This window comes from Sinocyclocheilus anshuiensis, unplaced genomic scaffold (assembly GCF_001515605.1).
Source record: "Sinocyclocheilus anshuiensis isolate Anshui unplaced genomic scaffold, SAMN03320099.WGS_v1.1 scaffold155, whole genome shotgun sequence".
NCBI classification, from domain to species: Eukaryota; Metazoa; Chordata; class Actinopteri; order Cypriniformes; family Cyprinidae; genus Sinocyclocheilus; species Sinocyclocheilus anshuiensis.
The window spans coordinates 269,119-290,912 of NW_015549572.1; the positions used below are offsets into that span (position 1 = coordinate 269,119).

The following is a 21,794-nucleotide window of genomic DNA, read 5'->3' on the forward strand; positions in this document are numbered from 1 at the left end:
TTAAAGTGACCATAGTTCAACTGTAGTATTTATAGATTTGAATCATGTGTAAACAAAAAACATATCTGAACCATGTGTAAACAAAAATATAACCTAATAAGTTACAATTACGGCGTATTGAATGTTAAAATGCGTTTTAAACAACGTTAAGTGCTTATCATTACCCATTTTACTCTTAGTAATTTAATAATTTAATAAATTTCATAATTTAAAAGTTTAGTTCAGATGTATCGAATCGGTATCGATATCGATGATACTGCCTTGAAAAATATCGGTATCGTATCGAAAACAAAATAAGGGGTATCGCCCATCCCTAGTGTTTGTGTCGCAAGTTCAGTGACGCAGGTAGTGACGATTCTCTCCGGCCAATCCGTGATCAGCAGAGTTTACACGTCACCGGGCCCTGGAATCTGTACCCGACCCGAGGGCATTTCTTTTCTAACCCGACGGGACCTGAACGTAAACGGCATTGACGTGTGCACAGCCTGCAGCCATGCAGCCAGTCAGGAAAATCCCGGCGTCCTGCTGACTGATTTGGCCGCTTCTCCATTACTTTAATTTATTTAACATGTATTTAATTTGGTTATTACTTTATATTATTGCCTGCCTGATGGATACAAGTTATTTCTGAGTTCGGCTTTCAGTTGTGACCAGTGGATTTGAAAAATAAACGTGATAAAAAGCACATTTATTTTAAATTACCCGAGACCCGAGGCCGCTAATACCGAACTCGACCCGTGTCCGAGGCACTAGTAGAACTTTTGAACCCGAACCCGCTCGGGTCTCGGGTCGGACCTCGGGTTTTCGGATCCAAGTGGACCCGTGAAGACCTCTAGCTCAGAGCGCTCCTGCAAAAACGCGAGGCGCACAGGGCGCATAAACAGCGCGCAGAACGCTCACTGCCAACCGAAAACAATTCAAAAAAGGCGCCTCTCACTGCAAAAAACGCGTTCTGTGTGATCGGGGCCTAAATATGTTGCGCGTTTTAATAGACCGGTGACGACTGCACAGAGTAGCATTATAACAGAACTTTCAACCGTATCTAGTATGATAAAACAGCGCTGCTTTTTCCCCCACATACGCACGACCGGAAGAAGCGGAAGCGCTCGACTGTGGCATAACAGTGTGTCGCACTCGTTCAGCGGCCTCGTTTCGCTTCGACGGCTTCCAGCCTCACCCTGCTTCATTCTACTACGTTAATAAGTCATTAGCTCATCCATGAACATGATTTCTGCCCGAGTCCCGTCGGATTGCATCGGCTGTGGGGATGAAGACCACAACTCCCATGATTCCACACTCAATCCCGGCGTCATCAAACTACGCCTTTGCCTCTTTGTTTATTTTGAATACGCGCCCTCCAGCGGCGAAAATTACATATTGTGCCTTTAAGTTATTTGTCTAATGTGATTTTAGTTTATTTCAATTATCAAAAATGTTTTTAATAGTTTTAGTTAACTAAACTCCAACAACAACACTGAACTGCATTCATATTAGAAACAAGCAAGCAAAATACAATCTTAAAGTTTAAAGTATACATGTCACACACTGAAGGACAAGTAAAACTTCCCAAAAGAGTTTCATGTCAACTACCCAGAAATACTAACCTTTTTCTTTTCAGGAAGCTCTTTATATTTTTTGGACAAAATCTTGGTGAGATCCAAGTTGCTCATCTCTGGATGGATTTTTGCATACTTGGCTCGCTTCTCCATAAAGAAGCGAAAATAGGGAGTGAGGGGTTTCTTTGGGAAGTCTGGATGTGTCTAAAACAGAGGTAAACACATAAACACTAAAAATAAACTTTTATCTGACATAATACATCAGGCTAAAACAACATATTAAGAAAAAAAAGAGAATGTTAAATATTGAAAACTTCTTATATCTTAGCAATCTCACCTTTAATTTTTTCCCCTTGTAAGGGTTCTTCACATACTCAGTAGCATCAACAATGAGCTCTGTCATCGTTCTGTATTTACGCACCTAGGGTGGGAAAATCATTACACGACTCCAATGAATGAAGGCAAATAATAATTGTAACGTTCTGTTTATTATTAAGCTAGCAAAGCTTAAAGTAAAATAATCTTTACATGGACAATCTAAAGAAAGTGTCTTTAACATAAACACTTATTACAGTTATTTGGAAAACAGGCACATTATTGCTTTAGCTCACTGGAATTTGGCTCACCTCGGTGGACACTTTCTGCCATTTCTGCTTACACATGTCTCCAGTGAAACCCCCAAGCCCCACCTTCTCCCAGTCAAAATGAGACTCTGTGGTTTTATACTTCATAGTGTCTCCATCAGGTAGCAGACTGCGTATCCTCTCCAGCAGTGTCAGACAGTCCTCTTTGCTCCATGTATCTGCAACTAACAAAAACAGTGCACATCGACGCATTTAGCATGCTGAATGGCTAAAACCAGAGGTTGTGTTTATGCTGAATATAACTGCAATGTGTCTGTGTGAATACACCCATAATGGACAACATGCAAGCGTACCTGACTCAATTTTGAGTCGTCCTGTCTGGGTGCCAGACACCCTGGTGCTGCCATTCATGATGACAGAATTCACCAAGTTCCACCTTGACACTTCCCTGGCCAAGTGGCTACATAGAGAAAACAAGACAATTCAAAGTGAGGCTGTAAATATGGGCTACTGGCTGAATATGGCAAACCTTTTCAACATTCATCCATTTAAACTAATATCTACTTCAGTTACAAGCACTTTTTTAATTACTAGTATCTCAAACAGTGACATTCATTAGATACTAGAGCTTATTCATTTGCTACTAGTCACTATGCCAATGTCTAATAATAGTTATTTATTATATATTATTACATATTTATGAGATATTAGTACATATTCCTTTAACTGTTACTAATAGAACACAATCTTGATAGTAACAATTGTTTTTTGACTTGTCATGTGTAATAAATAATGAGGAAAATGTTTAATTAAAAATCATACTCGAGATACTGATAACTATTTGAATTGTTACAAGTAATTAAAGAATAAGCAGCATTACAACCAAATTAATAGTCAGGGTTGGGGAGTAACGGAATACATGTAACGGCGTTACGTAATCAGGATACAAAAATCTTGTAACTGTAATCTGTTAGTTACATAAAAAAAAAAGTATTCAGATTACAGTTACATTTTGTAAAATGTGGGAATACTACCAGGATTACATTTGTTTAATTTAAATAAATGAGTATTTTGACATAATGCTATATATTTAGCGCTGCTTCATCATAGTTCCTGGTAGAGCCCTGTACGGGCCTCAAATATTGGCCCTATCCCGGCCCTTGTCCGACAGCTTATCAGAATTACCGCCCGAGCCCGTCTTTTTTTCCCCTTCTCCCAAAACAGCTTATACTACTGTTTCAGCTATTAAAATAGTTCAGTTTTGTATGTAATGGCAAATTGATTATATTTCGTTTAGTTTTTTTATTAAGTTAATTTAGAAAAACGTTTGGAGCATTTTTTTGTTCGTTACTAGTTTTTGTTTTTTAAAGTAACGACCAAGCGGCCAGCGGCAGACAGTGAGCCTATGTTTGATCAATTTAGCCTTCTCAAATCATCATGACTTGCCTAAAATAAAATCTAGAGATATAAAACAGTTCAAGCATATAACAATGTTTAAACGTTAAACCCAGATAAATGTGCGCTGTATCCAATAGTTTGAGCAGAGAGTGCAAGCTAAAGCGTGCTTTGCAGGACATGGAGGCGCCAGCAAAATCACTTGCATTTTTCCAGTGGATACGCCGTCATTTTTACTCATAAAGGTAAGAGTAATACATCATTCGGAACTGTAAAGGGTCTACTTTTATTTGTGTGCACTCACAATATCAACAAAACGTTGTGCTTTTATAAAATAAAGAAAACAAACATGATGCGCTTTCTGCCGTCTCGTCTTGAACAGGAGCGCTAAACAAAAATGAACCGAAACTCAGCGAATAGGCTACATGCCTCACAGACATGATAAATATATCTATAGAAAACTTTAAATTACTACTTAACGAAATAAAACAAATCGAAAACAAAAACTCTTTCATTATAATCATAATCTGTAAAGATGCACTTTTCTCTAAAGGCGTGTCTAATGAGATGGCGAGTCAGAATCGGCAACTTCATCCTTGCAACAGAACTCAGAAAACACTAGTTTATTAGTAAATAATTCAAATATCTCCTTACTATTTTCCCCTGGCACATTCATGGTAATTACTTTTGCTGGGCCTTTGCGGGAAGCTTTAGCCTATTGCGTGCAGATCTCTTCAGCTGCGCTGACTGCACGCTCTGCTGCTGCTGCTGCTGGACACTGGTGTACTCACACTAGGCGTTTTGAACCGTGCCCGAGCGCGTTTGACCCCTAAAGCCCGGTTCGTTTGATCAGTGTGAGCGCTCCGTGCCGCGGGCTGGGGCGTGGTTCATTTAGTCGGCCCTGGCCCAGTTGGAAGAGGTGGGCCAGGGCACGGTTCGGTTGGGCTCGGGCGCGGTACGCATGCAGTGTGAGCGCTAACAGCACCGGAGTACGGAACAGATACTATTTTGTGTGTGCTACTGTCATCATTACGACCGCAAACATATTCTATTACTACTACTACACTACACTTTTCAATTAATTTAATTTAATCAAGTATATTTAGGTTTATAATGGCTCTGGTTCTTACCTTATTGATGAACAGGAAATGTAGTTTGCGAGTAAAGCTGCAAATTATTTCATTAACTCAGCTGCCTCCTTAATAATTTTCTGATACATACAAGTGAAAATCAATGCACGGCATAAATTATAATTTAATTATTATTAGTTATTCGGCAGAATATTAGCGAAAGTGGTTTTCTCCGTCATCTCATACATGACATAACTTAAGCAGTGTTGGGAAGGTTACTTTGGAATTGTAATAGGTTACAGATTACAAGTTACCCTATTTAAAATGTAATAGTAGTGGTTAACATTTTCATAAGTAACTGTAATTTAATTACACATTTTTTATTAGTAATTGTAACTGATTACAGTTACATTTATTTTGTAATTAAATTACGTAACGCCGTTACATGTAACTAGTTACTCCCCAACACTGAACTTAAGCATGCTCCGGCCCGGAATGTTTAGTGCAAGTGTGAGTGCAGGCCAGCGGGGGAGGGGGGAGGGGGGATAATCGCGCTCGGTTCAAGGCAAGCAGCGCAAAGTGTGAGTACACCCTAAACACCGTCGAGCCGCTCTTGACAGTCGCAGTAGCACGGTCTCCTGTTGCTTTCACCAGAGCATTTTTTTTTTCGTCACTAATTTATGGATGTCTAAAATATAAAAATAAGGAGAAGCCTAAAACAGGGCCGAGGCCCGGCTCGCGTCTAAACCCGGCCCGTAAAAAAAGTCGGGCCGGGGCTGAAATGCAGGCTTAACTATTACTTACGACTAATTTACATATGTAACTTGAAGTAATCCAAAAGTAATCAGATTACATTACTTTTATAATGTGGTAGCCTACTTGGATTACGTTACTGAATACTTTTTTAATTAAGTAATTTGTAACTGTAACGGAATACATTTTAAAAGTAACCCTCCCAACCCTGTTAATAGTTACTAGTAAATTGGAATAGGCACAGTCAACAACTGAAATACATGCTAGCTGGAAGAGAATAGTTGATATCCTGATAGATTTTTATAAAAAAATGTTTAATTTGTTACCAGTAACAATGGAATACATATTTGTCATATTGAGTGGCTATTAGCAAAGGAATAAGTACAAGAATGTAATTAAAAGCACTACTGACTAATTGTACAGATACTAGTTACTTATCATAGAAATACTAGTATCTAAAAAAAAACAGGTTCTACTGAAATTGAAAAAGATATTAGTTACCACTGTATTACTTAATGAAGCTTTTAAAAAGTACAAAAAAAAACCATAAAAGTAGCCTAACACAATTAATAAACAGATGCTAGTTAGTTTTAAGGAATAAATGTATTGCCATAACACAGGTGGATTTAGTGACATAAAATCTCCTTAACAAACGAGTGGCTCAATTTTGTGAATGGTCGTCTAATTGTGATGTGATTAATCAATGTTCTGGATGTCATCAGTGCCACCCAGAGGAACACGTGCCCATGCTCCGCCTCTGGACCACCTCGACTCGGACATACTGGCACCAGCGCCGGCGGCGAACAGTGAGAAACCATGACAATGATGCCATAACCGCACATTTCCAACGCCTATCCATGATCAAACCGCGAATGTCGTCTAGGTTCACCTGTAGCGATCAGCTAAGCAAAGCATCGAGGAAAGGACCGACAACTATCCGGGCTTCATGCCACGATTTGAGGATGCGAGAGAAACGCACGTACACGGTGTCGGGGGTCATCTTGGCAAGGAATGGCAGGAAAGTCTTTCCTTTGGGATAACCACGAGCAGCGAGATGTGAGGACGAGCACGACCCTCGCTAAAATGCATCAGTGTCCCGGAAGCCTCGGTTTCTCCTCCCGTTCTCCGCGAGCGCTCTCTATTTACATGCTGCCAGTAGGCTACGACACATTCATAGGCGAGTAACTTTACTTCATTATATGCATAAAAATATTACATACATTTTTATTTTTTATTCGTATGACACTATAACACATACTGTTTGCTTTTTAAAGAATCAACTGATTTTATAACTATAAAACTGTATAAATTATATAACTGATAACATCTCATGTAATTTGTGTATATTTCACATTTAATAAATACGAGCAAATTCTAAGCAATGTTAAGCAAAGAGTCGTGTGTATACTTTTATACTTTGCCAGCATCACAATATGTACTGTATTGTATGTTGTGGTGTGTCATGTCATTTAGCGCGCAACATCACCGGGAAGTGTCAGTGAAGTGTCACCCGCGTCCTTCTCGAGCTGCGGCGTCTCTACGCGCCCGCACGAGGCGCCGGTTTCCCGGTTACAGTGTCATCCCCGCCCGCGCGCAAGGTCAACCGTGCCAAAGGAGCTAAAAACACGGAAAATCTCCTTTTCTGCTATATTTTAGACTCACTGGTAACAATAAGCCATTATTGGCCGTTTTATGTTCAAGAGGTATTGGACAGAAGTTAATCACTTCTGACAGAAAGTATGGCATAAAGTAAACTGTCCAAAAATGCATTGTGCTTTATTAATGTCATTAACAAGTCTCCGCATATTTGCTTTAATAATTCGTGTGAAGGCCACTCTAACCGATTAAATACATTCGTGTAAAATACGTTTCTTGTAGCGCACCGACCGTTAGTCTGTTTCCAAGCCCGGTAATGGCGTCTTTATTCCGGCAGGAGTCACCACGCAGCTTCCGCTGGCCCGAACGCCTCGGCTAGCGAGCAAGCTACTGGCGAAAGTACGAGGAACGTCGCTTACGCCGATTAAATTTGTGAAGTGATGTCTTGATATTTACGTATCAAATACCTCCTTGCCGACAATTCAAGTGTGGATGCATTCACATTTTGATTTTTTGCAGGGATTGTGGCAGTATCAAAAAACGCATTATTTCGCTATAAAATAAATTCTGTCGTCAACATAAATGCTTAAATGTTTAATCCTGGTCACATATTCAGTCTTAGTATAATAATACTATGTTTTGGTCAATCAGAATCCCAAACAGAGCTAGGAGCGGCCGCTTGTGCCTTCCCTCGCCCCAGAGCCCTCACTGCAGAGCCGCCATGAATGTTACAAAGACTCGGGGACGAGCAAATTGAAAAACGCTCTAAACGGGCTCAAAAATCATCAAATCACTTACCTTTTTCAATAATCCGTCACGGACGTGTTTATTAACTAGCGACGTGTTCGTGTTAAATGCTTTTATTGTATTTAAGTATCTGTTTTTTAGCCGTAAACCCCGGGGAGTCAGGTTGAAACGAATCCGACAAAAGGAGCGTCTGGTTCGGTATGAAACTCCGCCCAGCGCCGCAGGGGGAGGAACTCCGAGGGAAAACATGCGAGAAAAAAAGGCGGAGGCTAAAACTTAAAAATAATATTTATTTTTAACATTTTGATACATTTCTGAATGATATTGATGAAATGTTTATTAATTTTGCAACATTTTAAAGCGCTACTTTCTCGAGCCTTAAACTCACCTAAACCGAAGTAGCAAATTACCGTGCATGCATCTAACAATAATAAACTACTTTAATATTAGTATACAATTGCTAGAGAGTTCTCTTTTATGACTGAGCATTTACCAGGGCAAAAATATCTACTGGTTCCCATGCAAAAGAGCAGGACTCTTTGCCAACCCTGCAAGGACTTTTAAGTGCTAAACCGATTAGTTTGGGTGCCCACGTTCATTCTGCTGCCGCTGAGACTCACACAGCCTCCGCGCTCCAAAAACCTTGGCTCTGCAGCCCAAAAACACTCGGTTCTAATTGGTGTCGAGTTTATCTCCATTTGACGTTAAACTGATGTGTTGGCGGAGACGATGTAGGTTGACGGCTGCTTGTGCTTAAAGTTCCCATGGCTTGAACTGAGCGTAAAGATCACAGTTAGAGAGGCACCGTTTCCTCTCAGCCTGAGTAAAAGTGCCATTGACTGTATCTCGCCCTCACGCTCTCTGATTGTACACAATCGTCACGAGATTTCTTTATGTGAAACTGACCAATGGCAGGAGGAAAGGAGGAGGCAGCGGTGACTGACTCAACCCCCTCAGATTGACCAGGCCTGAGAGAGATGCTTCATACAGATCACTGGAAGTGTACCATTGATGAGCATTTATTTAGGCAGCATTTTGTGATATATATTGAGCTGGATGTTTCATGAATAGTGAGCATTAGTGGTGTGTGTGATCATTTCTCTCAAGATTCTGGTCAAGGAAAACCTGGAAAAACCAAGTCAAATGGCAATCAAGTTACACATTTTACAAGGTACACAATATACATTTATTGTCATGTTGAGCTTCTAAATATTTCACCAGCTAGACAATGTTCTTATTTAAAATAAAACTTGCTTGATTTATAGTGATTAATGATTTGAGAGTGAATTGTTCTTTTGGGTCAGTTCTTTTCGTTAGGTGTATTTTGTTACTTGTTTCTTGTAACTGTCCTGAGTCAGTCTTAATGGTTTAAAACTAAATGCTAAAATTAAACAAAAAATGTATGCCTGTAGGAAAATTATGCAAAGTGACTATAATATTTGAAATTCCGTTTATGTAAACTGTTTGTCTAGGTCTAATTGCCAAATCTTTTCCACTGCTTATGGAAAAGAAATGTGTGGGAGGTCAGTTTTGAGTCATTATGACACAATTGTTTCATACATTTCCAAAGAAGATATTTTGAAGAATGTTGGTAACCAAGCAGTTGACAGAAGCTATTGACTTCCATGTAGCATAGAAAAATACTATGGAGGTCAGTGGTTACCAACATTCTTAAAAATACCTTCTTTTGTGCTCAACAGGAAAAAGAAACTCATACAGGCTTGGAACAATTTGAGGGTGATTAAATGATGATAATAAAATTATAATTTTTATTTTTGGATGAACAATCCTTTTAACTGAATTTTTTTACTTCCCCAGAAAATGGTATTTGACCAGATTACAGCCATAAATGAGGCATATGTGCAATAATTAATGTTGTGGAAGTGCGTGGGTCAAAGTGAAGTTTGTTTAGGCCTTGTACTCCTGGTTTCTATGTACAGTATGTATTTCTATGCCTACAGACTTTTTTTCCCACCACTATGTAATGGCCATGAAATGGCAGCATAGGTGCATTAACAGAGCAACCGGGCCTTCATTATTGTAGATCACTGCCACCACTGCATATGGATTATAATCTTTTTCACTTCATAGCACATGGTGTTTTGTCAGTTTGTCCTGTCCTTGTAAAATATGCCATCATAGTACAGAGAACATAAATACTTAGTGCACTAGATGGAGGATACGTGGAGAATATCTACTCTGAAAAGTAAAATATATCCACCGGAGACTGATATATCTGGTAGTTTTTATAAACTGAGAATAACTTGGGAAAATATTGTAGTGGCATTACCATCTAATGATACTCATCTAACAATACAAGTCAATATGACAAAACATTATAGCACGTCAGTAAGATAACACCAGCACAATTTCATTATTAATTTGATTTATATGTGTAAAATTATGATTGTAATAAATAAAAACAAAAGGTCTAGTGTTAAATCAGTTCCATTATTTTATTAGGTTTGGGCCTGTACTCTAAACATTTACAAAGCTAAAACAAAGACCATCATTGACATTCTACAGTAATATTTTAATAATCACAAAAATCTATTGTTGAACAGCTCTTTTTCTTTCATACTTGCTATCTTCACTTGCTAAGGTCACTTTTTTTCAACTTTGTGAAGCAACATAATATCTGAAAACAGGCACTACTACAATATGTGAGATCGTAATGAAAACAGTAAAATTAACTGTCAGTTTTTGCAGGGGAAAATACACATTTTGACATTACGCACACACAACAGATTAAATAACATCTTAGATGTAGTCCCTTCTTTATAAAAAGAATTGTCTGCAAGATCATCTTTTTGATTGGAATGTACATGAGACATTTGTTTGGTATTTTTTTGCTTTAACACATTTTATAGATTCTAGTTATGTTCCCTTAAAAGACAAATATTCACCTATGAAGCTTGTTAATAAAAATAAACGGTAGTGCATTAAACGATCAATCCATTTCGTGTGCTCTGTGATATTTTAATCATAACATTATTCATCATAACAGAGATTGTGTAAAACTTCACCTTTTGAACTCCATAAAATATTTTAAAATGACTTTTCTCTCTTTCATTTTCTCTCAGACAAACTAGGTGAATGAAATCCACTATAATCGAATGACTCTGTATATTTATGTATTATTGTAACTATTAAGACTACTTCTATGATTCTCTTAGTGTTCATGTTATATAAACACACAGGCCTCTTAGGTGCTCTGGTGAGAAAAATAGTTTCAAAACAGCTATGCAACAAATTTCAAAAGACCATATTCATAGATCAACATATATGTTTTCTTCCAAATAAACTGGTGACTGCAACCAGTTTTTTGTTGCTATAGGCAATATTTATAGATATATCTTTTTTGAGTTGAATACAGCATAAATCTGTGTATTATTTCTGTTTAGCTACAAAAATATTAACCATATATAATTTGCATTAATGTCATTCTGTACAGTTGTTCATTTTTAGGAGTACATTGTATGTCACCTTGCAATGAAATAAAACGAACTGATAAGCAGTAGAAAAGGCTTCATTTCAAATGTACCTTAAAGTGCTTCCTGTGTCATTTTGAGCTGACTGGATATCATAAATTCATTTAACCCTCCAAAACACACACATAGTACGACAACATTTCAACTCTGATAAATAAACAGAAAAAATATATATTAATAGTACAGGTGACAAAGATTTCTTCACGCAACAGATACATAGTTGCTCAGGTGACATTGAGTAACCTCTTAATACTTGTACATATGTATAAATATAATGTCTACATAATTTAAGCAAAAACAAAATGGGGGAAACAAAATGGAGATAAAAACTGATTAATGAAAAAAAAAAACCAGGCAGTACATCTGGACATCTCTGACTGAAAAGAAAGTCAGGCCAGCCCAGGTAGTGACAGGTGAGGAATGAGGTCATACCGGCATTTGCATCTCTGTATATTCGTCTTGGCCTTCTTTGTCATCTGAAGACGGCTCTGCATCATCTGCGTCAAGCTGTCACATAGACAAAACGAACAACATTAAAGGCAATCAGCAAAATAAGATTTAATATTAGTCCTGAAAACAAGAGGCTACTGTACAGTGCAAAACTTTTTTCCCCCATTATTTTTCAAACTATATAGCCATAATATAAATTTAAATATACAGTTATAAATATACAGTTGCGGTCAAAAATTTACGTCCCCCTTTTCAGAATTAGCAAAATGTTAATTATTTTACCAAAATAAGAGGGATCATACAAAATGCATGTTATTGTTTATTTAGTACTGACCTGAACAAGATATTTCACATAACAAATGTTTACATATAGTCCACAATAGAAAATAATAGTTGAATTTATAAAAATGACTCCATTCAATGACTCATTCTTAATACTGTGTTGTTACCTGAATGATCCACAGCTGTTTTTTGTTTTTTGTTTTTTTTTGTTTAGTGATAGTTGTTCATGAGTCCCTTGATTGTCCTGAACAGTTAAACTGCCCGCTGTTCTTCAGAAAAATCCTTCAGGTCCCACAAATTCTTTGGTTTTCCAGCATTTTTGTGTATTTGAATCCTTTCCAACAATGACTGTATGATTCTGAGATCCATCTTTTCGCACTGAGGACAACTGAGGGACTCAAATGCAACTATTACAGAAGGTTCAAATGCTCACTGATGCTCCAGAAGGAAAAACCATGCATTACTCAGAAGACAAAATAAGTTAAATTTACCCTGCTCTTCAAATTCAAAAAGTTTTCACCCCCCGGCTCTTAATTTTAAGTTTTTCTTTCTGGAGCATCAGTACTAAATAAACAATAACATGCATTTTGTATGATCCCTCTTATTTTGGTCAAATAATTAACATTTTGCAGATTCTGAAAGGGGGATGTAAACTTTTGACCTCAACTGTATTTTAATCTTTAATCTCACTATAAATTTACACAACTGCATAAGATATAACTAAACAGGTAAAAAAATACATCTACAAATATAATTTTTCCTATCAACAAAAAGAAAGGAAACACTCACACATTGTATCTCACGGTGAGTAAATATTCGGGACAGCAGGAACCTTCTGAATGGCACAGTGAGGACAAGAACAAACGGGAAGGCTAACGAGGCCGAGGTTGACATTACAGCCCACAGCACAGCCAGGCACACCAGCTGCAAACATGTGAACAGGTGCATGCGTAGAGTACGCACCTGAAATAGACAAGTCAAGGGTTAAAGCACAGCTAAATCTGAAGAGACAATTTGAGAATGGAGTTCCAGGCATACTGTCATCTGATTATTGATTTAAGACTGGTGAATATTGTGCTTGGCTGAGTTCTCAATGACAAACCTTGCGGACATAGGTGTGGTCAGGATGGTACTTCGGTGGCATAAATAGCAGCATCATGCGTTCTGTTAGCTGGATCCCATTGAGAGACATCACTCCCATATAGAGGAATATACCAAACAACACAGCGATAGGAACCTGCCGCAAAACATCTCCAATCACAATGGACAGACCTTTGGAGGAAAGAGAGTTGATCTACTGTCAGTTCAAAACAACAAATGTGACCCTGGACCACAAAACCAGTCATAAGTGTCAATTTTTCAAAACTGAGATTTGTACATCATCTGAAAGCGAAATAAATGAGCTGTATATAAGCTGCTGTACCATTGATGTATGGTTTGTTAGGATAGGACAATATTTGGCTGATATACAACTATTTGAAAATCTGGAATCTGAGGGTGCAAAAAAAATCTAAATATTGAGAAAATCGCCTTTAAAGTTGTCCAAATTAAGTTCTTAGCAACACATATTACTAATCAAAGTTTTCATATATTTATGGTAGGAAATTTACTAAATATCTTCATGGAACATGATCTTTACTTAATATCCTAATGATTTTTGGCATAAAAGAAAAATCGATAATTTTGACCCATACAATGTTTTTTTGGCTATTGCTACAAATATACCCATGCGACTTAAGACTGGTTTTGTGGTCCAGGGTCACAAATATAAAGAAATTATAACTAATAACTCAACAAGCCATTCACTGAGGGTAACATGTTTGTTAGAATTTATTTAGGGATGCAATGATATTAAAATGACCAATAAGCCAATAATTATTTTTATGTTACGGCTAATAACCAATATTTTGGTTACTATTTTGAATAAAAAATAAAATATTAAAAACAGGGTTGCCAGGTTTTCACAACAAAACCCACCCAATTGCTACTCAAAACTAGCCCAAGACTACCCCAATTGCGTTTTGAGGGGGTCCCCCGGTGAAAATCGAGTTCCATGGGGTAAAATACATGTTTTTTGGCAAGGTTCCCCTGGTAAAATCCGCATTGCAGGGGATAAATATCACTTTATTGGGGTTGCTTCAACCCGCGGCAACAGTGTTAAAGTAGCCCAATTCCACAGGAAAACCGCAGACTTGACAACACTGATTAAAAACCTAAACTAAAAACCTATAATTTTAATGAGTATTACAAGCAAATGTAGGCATTACAAAATTGTACATTTGCTAAAGTTAAAACTTAACATGTTCAATTATTTAAATTATTATTATTACTATAAAGTATTACTAATTGTAAAGTATAAGGAAAATTATTATTAGTAAGTATTATTTTTGTTATTAAAGTATTAAAATGTGAGCATTAGATAATGGCAAGGTAATGGAGAAATGGGAGAAATAGGTACATACAAATAAAAATCTAATATCAGTTTATATATTTCCAATATTGTCTGATAACAATAAACTATATCGGCTGCTAAACACTGTGGTGCAGATATAGGCCTACTGTAGATAAAATTAAGCCACTCGCCTACTAGAAGAGCCACCAGAAATCCTGTTACTCTCTGCTCTTTCACTTCCTGAATGCGTGGTTTGTCACCAGGTGCAACAGCTTTGCTCATCACTGTGAGGCTATTTGCATGAGTTACAGAACGAACTGTAGCACCGGTCAACCACGGCAGCCCAAACAACGCTGAAACACCTCCCGCAACCACGATGATCAGCAGGTCCAAGTGAAACCCTGAACCCTTAACCAGCATCCTGTCCTTCTTGCTCACAATAAGCCTGTAAAGGAAAACTGAATCACTATAAATCCAGGAATAATATAATGGAAGTTATAGGTATGGTCAGAACAAGTTAGTGAATGCCTGTGACTCACGTGGTGATTTGAGTCTCCATGAAAATGAGGATGTAGACGAGCAGGGCAGGTAGAATGCTGGCAACCATCATCCAAATGGGGAACTGGCCATCAGAGCCCAGTGGGTGTATTAACCAACCACGCTTGTCAGGGCTGGTCACAGAGAAGCCATCAGGCACACTTAGTTTCTATATGGGGAGGAAAGAAGTTTAAAGATCACAAATTGTGGGAGTCATGTGTCAGGTGACTTCTGGGGATATGGAGTCATTTGCTATAAAGACATACAAATATTTTCCAGTCTTTAATCAGTGAATAAGCTTAGGGTAACTTACAACGGTTAAGGTATGGTCACATTAGACAAATATCACAGGCAAAAAAGGTCCATTGTCTATTGAAGCAAAGAAGTCACTTTCAAACCAAGTTTCTTTTTGCTGGTCAGCAGAGTGAATCAACATGTGAAATCTGTGTGGGGAAATCTTTCACCCTCACACAAAATACACAGTTATGTGGATTCTTATTGAAATGACTGGATACCGTCTACAAACGTTAACGGAACAACAGTAAATGTGACCACCCTTTTACAAAAAAGTACTGAGATGATACTTTTTTTAAAAAATGGAGTGAATCCTTAAAAAGTATTCAAATATCTTGAATTCACTTTTCAAAATGTTGGAATGTACATGTAGGAAATAACAGAGAAAAAAAACGACTTTTATAAATATTTGGACTTAAAGGGATAGTTCACCAAAAATGAAAATTCTGTCATCATTTGTTCACCCTCCACTTGAACACTAAAGAAGATATTTTGAAGAATGTAGGTAACCTGACGGTAGCCTTTGACTTTCATAGTATTTTTTTCCATACTATAAAAGTCAATGTCTACCATCAATTGTTTGGTTACCAGCATTCTTCAAAATATCTTCTCTTGTGCTCAACAGAAGAAAAAGTCAAACAGGTTTGGAACAACTTGTGGGTGAGTAAATGACAGAAGTTCCATTTTTGTGTGAACTATCCTTTTAATTTGTGTTTGTTTTCTTTTTTGTTTTAATTATTTACTTTTTTATGCATTTTTTCCATTTTCAGTTCCTATAATTTCCTCTAAAGTACTTCAGAAATGTCACATGTCTAAAACAGTTAGACTTATGTAATTTTGAAATGTGTCATTTAAAATTTAGCTTGATGTACAATGAATTTGGGTGTTTGAGTGGAAAATGCTAAGAGAAAACCAGTTCATAAATTATAGATTATACATGAATCAAATTATATAAACACGTCTTCATGTCTCACCTGTGTGTAAGTGTCCTTAATGCTGTAGTCCAACAGAACCATGATGGAGATTGCAATAGGAACTCCAAAATCTCCAATAGCCCTTCGGAGCTGAGCAAAAGATAAGAGACATTATCACTATGGTCAATGCCACTTTATCACACAAAGATATTTGACACTGTCATTAAAAACTTGTCCTATATGTTTATCTAGACATCATTGCGTAAATGGCACAAAACTGGGACACTGGCTTACCGTGCCAGGGAAAAAAGCGCTGTTCTTGAATTTTCGCAGATAGAAGGCAATGAAGAAGGTGCCGGCCGTGAGCACCAGGGAGAGGAGAGCTGTGTTTGGCTGGTTTAGGGTTTGAGAGGCATCTGGAGACCTGCCGTCACTTGTGGGTGTTGGTAAAGCAGTGTCATTTTCTTCTCGCCCACTGCAGCTTCTGAGTGGATGATCCATGAAGATCTGCACAGTACACAAGACTGTCTGAATATATGCTGATCACATTTAAATCTTTCATAAACATACACCACTAATTAAAATTTGGGGTGATTAAGATTTTTTTATTTAATTAATTAATACTTTTATTCAGCAAAGATGCATTAAACTGACATTCTCCAAAACATTCTCAGCATTGATAATAATAAAATGATTCTTGAGCACCAGAGCAGCATATTTGAATGTTTTTCACACCACTACTGTTTTACTGTATGTTTGATCAACTAAATGCAGCCTTAGTGAACATAAATATCAACATTTTTGAACAGTAGCATAAACAACAAAAACATCTCAATACTTTGCCCAGCTTGAAGAAGGTCTCGTAGATGAAGATGAGAGAGATAAGGAAGGAGAAGATCTCTTGGGTGAAGCGTGACACAAATCGCACCAGGAAGCTCCCTTCAAAGGCCACCGTGAGAACTACAATGATGATCAACCAGATTCCAATCCACAAACGTCCTGTCAGATACTCGATTTCACTGGACTTACAGAACTGCAAACACATTGATTCATATTCAGTTTTCCTGCTATATTATTCCAGTCAAACTTCAGTCTTCTTCACAAACCCAGGTTCTAAATGCATTGCAGTAGCACAGAAAACTATTTGAATTTATTATATACTGTGATTTTCAGTTCAAAGACGCCTTTATATTCAAATTATGCTCAATATAGAATGTGCTTTATTCTCAAAAATCAGCGCTATTTGCATGCATTTTGTAAATGAAATAAACTACACTACTAGCAGGCACAATTTTAGTTTCTTAGTGAATCGTAGTATTTGTATTCATTTATCAGAAATACTAACTGAATAGAAGGACTCTTCAAACACTAGAAGGGGTCCAGAGAAGCCCACCACCAGCAGAGGTTGAGCCCCAAGCAGACAGAACAACATTCCCTGCACGGCAGTGGAAATAATCAGCTCGGACACACCTATCAAACCATCTGTCTTTTCACCTGGGGAGGAGAGAACGGATTTCATTAGGCAAAAGTTCCTTGTTTTAGATGCATCATTAAAACAGTGGCTTATATAGTAAAAAGAAGAGCTCTGACTAACCCAAAAGTCCTCCAAAGGTGATGGCAGGAGAAAGGGCAGCAAAGTAAATGAAAATGACTGTGGCCATGCATTGAGGACTTAGGGCATCTTTAAAATCACTGATGTATTTGGGGTAGCGGCGCCGTGCATCTCGGATAACCCCGCCAAACAGCCGACCCGTCCTCCGAAGAGGATCGTCTTCAGGTTTCAGAGGAGGATGAAGAGCTGAGAACATTAAGAACGAATTAAAAAGGTAATTCAATACATTTATTTTGGATAAACAGTAAACTGGTCTGTTCACTTTTGTATGCTGTATATGAGCGAGAGCCTTGTACCAATGTCCTCGGGGCTCTTGGGTTCCTTGGCCTGTAGTTTGACCTCTTGTTCATGTCTCTTGTGCAGTATCTCTTTTTGGAAGCGAGCGATAGAATGCAGCAGCTCATCTCCTCCAACCTCAGATGGAGGAAGCACAATACTGCAGTCCAGGAAGCTGTTGATTGCTGTCAGCAGGTCCTGCCGCTCATCTGCCAAATACGCCACTTCATGGAAGTGCTGGAAGAGACGTTTGAAATGCTGTTTATACTTCTGGTAATGCGTCAAAACAAATGTATAAAGATATGTTTTCAAAGTCTTGCAGTAAAATGATCTTGTTTCAATGGTTTTTAGATATTTATACACTACCATTCAAAAGTTTTTTTTTTTGTTTTTTTTTTAAGAAGTCTCTTATGTTCACCAAGACTGCATTTATTTGATCAACAATAAAGAATAAACAGCAATATTGTGAAGTATGTGACCCTGGACCACAAAACCAGTCATAAGTAGCACTGGTATATTTGTAGCAATAGCCAACAATACATTGTATGGGTCAAAATGATAGATTTTTCTTTTATGCCCAAAAAAATCATTAGGATATTAAGTAAAGATCATGTTCCATGAAGATATTTTGACAACTTCCTACCGTATACCAAAACTTAGTTTTTGATTAGTAATATGCATTGCTAAGGACTTCATTTGGTGATCAACTTCAACTTTAAAGGCGATTTTCTCAATATTTCGATTTTTTGCACCCTCAGATTCCAGAGTTTCAAATAGTTTTATCGCGGCCAAATATTGTCCTATCCTGATAAACCGTACATCAATGGAAAGCTTATTTATTCAGGTGTATAAATCTCAATTTCATAATTGTGTCACAATTACGAGCAGTTTTGTGGTCCAGGGTCACATACTGTATTATTACAATTTCTAATAACTGTTTTCTATTTTAATATACTTAAAAATGTAACTTATTCCTGTGATGCAACGCTGAATTTTCAGCATCATTACTCCAGTCTTCAGTGTCACAAGATCCTTCAGAAATCATTCTAATATGCTGATTTGGTGCTCAAGAAACATTTTTTATTATCAGTGCTGCTGTGTTGAATTTTTAAAGTATTCTTTGACATATAGAAAGTTCAGCAGCATTTATTTAAAACAGAATCTTTTGTAACATTATAAATGTCTTTACTGTTACTTTTGATCAATTTAATGTTTCCTTACTCAATTTTTTTTTTCCAAAAACAAAAATTTTACTCACTCCAAATCTTTGAACGGTAGTCTATATATCATAATATGACAGAATATTGATTTTGGGTGCACTATCTCTTATTCAATGAGACCTACTTTATCAGACATAAGTGTTGATATGGAGCGGCCGATTTGGTGGTAGTCAATGTTGGCATTGGGAGGGCCGAGCAACACAAAAAGAAAGCGCACTGGAATCGGCACTTCTAGAACTGACTCTAACAGAACCGCTTCCTGCAGTCTCACAAAGGCCATGGTGGGCTGGTCCAGGAAATCCACACTACCTGTGAAAATCGAGATCATCTGCATCATGGCTTCAACAGATGTAACGTGTCATGTGCTGACTGTTGTGAGTTAAATACGGACAGTTAACTGACCCACAAGGACAACGGTTGCTTCTGCATCCTCTGGAATCTTCTCAAGCAGCTTCAGCTCATGTTTAGATTTGGTCTTGTGCAAACCAAAAAACTGGGGTGTGTCTTTCTATGGAAACAGAGAGGGAAAGTTCTAATTGTCTATTTTACCATTCTTTGCCTCTTAAAAACGCACACAGACTTTAATGCACACAGCACCTCATTCCTATCTGAGTCTACACTAATGCGTGACTCAAAGTTACGTAGTCCTCCGATGAGCGGGTCTGTGGCAGGGGGCTCCGGTGCAGCGATATGGTTACTGCTATGGTAATGAGATATGAGAGAGCCAAGGCTGGTTGCTGAGATGTTCCGTTTAAATAAGCTGTGCTCCTTGCCGTCACTCGGATGACTGACAAACAGAAGAACAACAAAGCAGGAAGTTCAGCTGCATGATCCAAATGAGTAAGGTGTTCTTTAATAGGCAAGTAACTTGATTGATCTTTTTTGAGCTGTGCAGTGGTGAAACTAACCTGTGTTTGAGGAGCAGGGCTCGGAGCACATTGGCTCTGTCCTGTGCTCTGATTTGATCTGAGATAATCATCTGCTCCACAACCTGATGAGCAATACCAGGCAGCGTCTTCTGGTCCAGATCCAACAACACTGCACCTGTAAAATGACCACCAATACATCAGACACACCAAAAAGCATTTTAAATGTGTAAGAAATCAGAGTCATTTAAACTAAAGTTAGCAATCAATTCACACATTGTATTTGTATTCCTCTCTCACCATGTGAAATGGTCTTGCGGAGCTCCAGCAGGCTGCGGAATGAGAGTGAAGCTACATGAGGTTTGCCCCAGCGCTCCGTCTCCTCCTCAACATCCTCCTCAAACTTTATCCAACGAGCTGTTTCCTTCCAGTGCATCTCCTGGTTCTTATCCATCAGTAACTCATTCAGCTCGACAAACACCTGAGAGAACACATACATTTATTATTTATGCGATCTTTCTTTCAAAGTTGTACATTTTTAGATCCAGTACAAGTCATTTGATGGAAAACCGTCTGTTTATGCTAGAAGGAATTATGAGTTAATTGAGTCAGATTAGGTTCAGTAAACATTCTTTATAAAATATAAAAGGCAAAAGAGTTTACAGCACCTCAAAACTTTACGAAAAAAAAATTAAGAAAAAAAAAAGAGTTCATGCATCATTGCAGGCAATGCTAAACACTTCATTTGAGGAAGCAGACAAGATTCAAATTAGTCTACATTTCATTGTGGATTATACCTGTAGTTTTTGTTTTTTCTTTCAGTCAAGCCATCCAAAAATATCTGCAGATTTCAGCTGTTGGAATAAAACCTAATTTATTGTGTTTAAGTTGATGATGTCAGTAGAGCTGTTCAGTTATCTTAAAACTAATGTTAAGCATTTGAAGTTCTCCGAGACATTTCTAATAGGTTGTTAGAAAAGAGGTTTTTGTTTATTTATGAGTAACATCACCACTTGAAGAGACTTTAAATTACACATGTCAAATGTGAATCCTAAATGTATTGTGTGCTTTAAAAATGCCAATATGCCATATATAAGCTACACTGCCATTCAAAAAAGTTTGGGGTTGATAAGATTTTTTTTAAGTTTTTGAAATAAGTTTAAGCACATCAGTTAAAAACTATTATATTTTTCCAGATCTTTGATGAATAGAAAGTTTAAAAGAACAGCATTTATTTTAAACAGAAATCTTTTGTAACATTATAATGTCTTTAACTCTCACTTTTGGTCAATTTAGTGTGTCCTTCATTTCTAAAAGTGTTCATTTCTTTTGGAAAAAAAATCTATAATTGCCACTTGATTCGACAAGCATGTAAACTCTTATCCTTTACATTAAATGTTAAAGTCTCTTTAAGTAATGTTACAAACATTTTAATAATGTTAGTAATGTTAACAGACCTATTCTACTCATAAATCAAACAGTGGCATTCTATAATAACTGAACAGCTCTACACAAGTACAGTTCTACCAGCTTAGTTCTACACAGTTCTGATACTGTGACCATCCACTGCCTTCCACAAAACCACTGGTACAGATGTATTAGCAAACAAGTGGTGAGTAAAAAAGCACACGCAAGCTTCAGCTGTTCCACAAAGCAATCATACCAGCTCTGTGTCACCCTACCTTCAGCTGTCGGGCCTGACGAACCCTGTAGTCCATGTAACAGGGCCATGATCTCCTCTAATAAACAACAGCAGGCT

The 21,794-nt window shown here is 37.5% G+C and overlaps 2 protein-coding genes across 4 annotated transcripts in view; both read right to left on the reverse strand.

The window, feature by feature from the left end:
• LOC107657411 (nucleolar transcription factor 1-A-like) overlaps positions 1–7,894 on the reverse strand; it is a 13,327-nt gene extending 5,433 nt beyond the window's left edge. The window contains exons 1-5 of the mRNA XM_016445465.1: positions 7,753–7,894; positions 2,494–2,600; positions 2,183–2,364; positions 1,894–1,977; positions 1,605–1,760 (exon numbers count right to left, since the gene is read on the reverse strand). Of these exons, the coding sequence (XP_016300951.1) occupies positions 1,605–1,760; positions 1,894–1,977; positions 2,183–2,364; positions 2,494–2,551 (480 nt within the window). The 5' untranslated portion in view covers positions 2,552–2,600; positions 7,753–7,894. The remainder of the gene's footprint in view (positions 1–1,604; positions 1,761–1,893; positions 1,978–2,182; positions 2,365–2,493; positions 2,601–7,752) is intronic.
• A 2,262-nt stretch (positions 7,895–10,156) lies between these two features.
• slc4a2a (solute carrier family 4 member 2a) overlaps positions 10,157–21,794 on the reverse strand; it is a 31,922-nt gene continuing 20,284 nt past the window's right edge. For 2 of the 3 annotated variants that reach the window (XM_016445502.1, XM_016445500.1), the window contains 17 exons: positions 21,718–21,774; positions 20,336–20,516; positions 20,078–20,213; positions 19,767–19,956; positions 19,572–19,677; positions 19,294–19,478; positions 17,970–18,186; positions 17,656–17,859; positions 17,407–17,555; positions 16,900–17,094; positions 16,356–16,568; positions 16,122–16,211; positions 14,856–15,022; positions 14,508–14,761; positions 13,027–13,196; positions 12,714–12,887; positions 10,157–11,699 (listed from right to left, as the gene is read on the reverse strand). In XM_016445502.1, the coding sequence (XP_016300988.1) occupies positions 11,619–11,699; positions 12,714–12,887; positions 13,027–13,196; positions 14,508–14,761; positions 14,856–15,022; positions 16,122–16,211; positions 16,356–16,568; positions 16,900–17,094; positions 17,407–17,555; positions 17,656–17,859; positions 17,970–18,186; positions 19,294–19,478; positions 19,572–19,677; positions 19,767–19,956; positions 20,078–20,213; positions 20,336–20,516; positions 21,718–21,774 (2,769 nt within the window). In that variant the 3' untranslated portion in view covers positions 10,157–11,618. The remainder of the gene's footprint in view (positions 11,700–12,713; positions 12,888–13,026; positions 13,197–14,507; positions 14,762–14,855; positions 15,023–16,121; positions 16,212–16,355; positions 16,569–16,899; positions 17,095–17,406; positions 17,556–17,655; positions 17,860–17,969; positions 18,187–19,293; positions 19,479–19,571; positions 19,678–19,766; positions 19,957–20,077; positions 20,214–20,335; positions 20,517–21,717; positions 21,775–21,794) is intronic. The other variant, XM_016445503.1, reaches the window with a different exon arrangement.